This window comes from Etheostoma cragini, chromosome 3 (genome assembly GCF_013103735.1).
Source record: "Etheostoma cragini isolate CJK2018 chromosome 3, CSU_Ecrag_1.0, whole genome shotgun sequence".
Lineage (NCBI taxonomy): Eukaryota > Metazoa > Chordata > Actinopteri > Perciformes > Percidae > Etheostoma > Etheostoma cragini.
In genome coordinates this window covers 22,769,135-22,771,462 of record NC_048409.1, presented here as the reverse complement: position 1 = coordinate 22,771,462, position 2,328 = coordinate 22,769,135, and the positions used below count along the sequence as shown (strand labels likewise).

The following is a 2,328-nucleotide window of genomic DNA, read 5'->3' as shown; positions in this document are numbered from 1 at the left end:
TAAGACAAATATATGAACCTTTTATGCAAATGAAATGATACAGTTCCTTCCAGCACTGGACATGTTTCTTAGGGATTTTATACTGTTTGAATGAAAATATAACCTAATTGAATGTCCATAGTGTGCTATTTTTGACCCGAGTGCGATAAAACGTATTTTAACATATTTAGAAGAGGCGATTATTTTTTCATTCACTGTAACTACTGGAGGCGGAACTCAAATACGCACAAATCACGACGCACAACGTCGCTTCGGGGAGTGCATTGGAGCAAAAGCAGCCTGTCAGTGGACCTGAAAAAAAGAGGAAAGGGCTGGGCTTACTGACTCACAAACCACAACTTGGGTTGCGCTTGTATCAGAGACCAGTTTAGCAAAATCCCCGTTGAACAGAGAGGAAGGTCTTGTGCATGTCACCTACTGAGCCGTAAAAAATAAAGATTTCTCTGTGCGCAGTTCGGAAGACAGCTTTCAATTTGCCGTGCATCCTGGGGCTCTGCAACACATCATTTTTCTCATCGAGCGACCACCATTAAAAGGTTTGCCTTTAGGCATTTGGATTGGACTTGTTTTGTTTTGGTGTGCGCAATGATGGCCACTTACCAAAACCAGGAGGATGACGCAATGACCTTAATGATCCACGACACCAACACAACCAAAGAGAAGGAGCGACCTAAAGAAGAGCCGGTCCAGGACAAAGTCCCAGAGAAGCCGGATCCATCCCAGAAACCACCGTACTCCTATGTCGCTCTCATTGCCATGGCCATTCGAGAGAGCACAGAGAAGCGCCTCACTCTGTCCGGTATTTACCAGTATATAATAACGAAGTTTCCCTTCTATGAGAAAAATAAAAAAGGTTGGCAGAACAGTATCAGACACAACCTGAGTCTCAACGAATGCTTCATTAAAGTTCCGCGGGAGGGCGGCGGAGAGAGAAAGGGGAATTACTGGACACTCGACCCAGCCTGTGAGGACATGTTTGAGAAGGGGAACTACAGGAGACGCCGCAGGATGAAGCGGCCGTTTAGACCTCCACCGACGCATTTCCAGCCGGGGAAGTCCTTGTTTGGAGGAGACGGCTACGGCTACCTGTCCCCACCCAAGTACCTGCAGTCTAGCTTCATGAACAACTCCTGGTCGCTAGGCCAGCCGCCGACTCCGATGTCCTACACGTCCTGTCAAATGGCCAGCGGCAACGTGGGATCAGTTAACGTGAAGGGACTGTCGGCCCCCTCATCTTATAACCCCTACTCCCGGGTGCAGAGCATGGGGCTCCCCAGCATGGTGAACTCTTACAACGGCATGAGTCACCATCACCACCCCGCGCATCCCCACCATGCCCAGCAGCTGAGCCCGGCCACCGCGGCACCACCTCCGGTCTCCTCCAGTAACGGAGCGGGCCTTCAGTTCGCCTGCTCCCGCCAGCCGGCGGAGCTCTCGATGATGCACTGCTCTTATTGGGAACACGAGACCAAACACTCGGCGTTACACACGAGGATTGATATTTAAAGTTTACCAAATGGTCTGCAAAATGAGGACTCTGAGAGTAAGAGTTAATGCCTGTGATTTCAAAACAGAACCAATAGTATTTTGAAGAGACTAATCTGACGAGCTGTGTGGGTCCAGCTGACATGAATGCCAAAGGGGAGGTATGCAAAGTTTTACAAAATGGAATAGGGAGGTAAAGAAGTCATCAGGACACATCAGGTAGCACAACCTCTGGGTGCGCCTGTGTTACACTTGGACTGATGGCCACAACTCGGTATTGTAGTCATAATTGTTGTGCCTATGAAAATATTTTCATTTGCACGGGGATAGACATCGCTGACATTGCTTCAGCTGTGTGTTATTGGTATGCGTAATGGTTTTTCTCAACTTTACGCACGGCTTATCCAAATATTGCCAAATGTACGTGCATCTAAGATGCCCTACTTAAGTCAGTAATTTAATTTGTATTTGAATCAAACTCAATTTGGCCCTCTTCGTAACTTGCTCTGAGCAAGGCCTGCATGTCGAAAATTCACTTCCTGCCAAGGTTGTGAACTTTGTTGGGTTAAAAAGGTGAAAGTGAGGGAAGAGATCCATCATAATGCCAACAATACAATTCAGGGTGTTTCATATTTCTTGATCCAACATGTATGTATAATATAATTTCCAGTATGACGCCAGCCAGTGCCAGGATTTGTTATTCTTTCTGATTATTATTTTTTTTATAAACGTGATTAGCTATATTATCTCATTCATGTTGGGGCCATGTTTCATTTTAATTAGCACTTTCCCCTCTTTTCCAGGTTTGTGAATTTCTTAATAAACTTGTATTTCTTAAAGTAA

General features: G+C 46.0%; 1 protein-coding gene across 1 annotated transcript; it reads left to right on the top strand.

The window, feature by feature from the left end:
- Positions 1-319: 319 nt before the first annotated feature.
- Positions 320-2,328, top strand: foxl2a (forkhead box L2a). The gene has a single exon (XM_034867738.1). It carries the CDS (start codon positions 586-588, stop codon positions 1,504-1,506), a length of 921 nt encoding a protein of 306 aa, XP_034723629.1. The 5' UTR covers positions 320-585; the 3' UTR covers positions 1,507-2,328.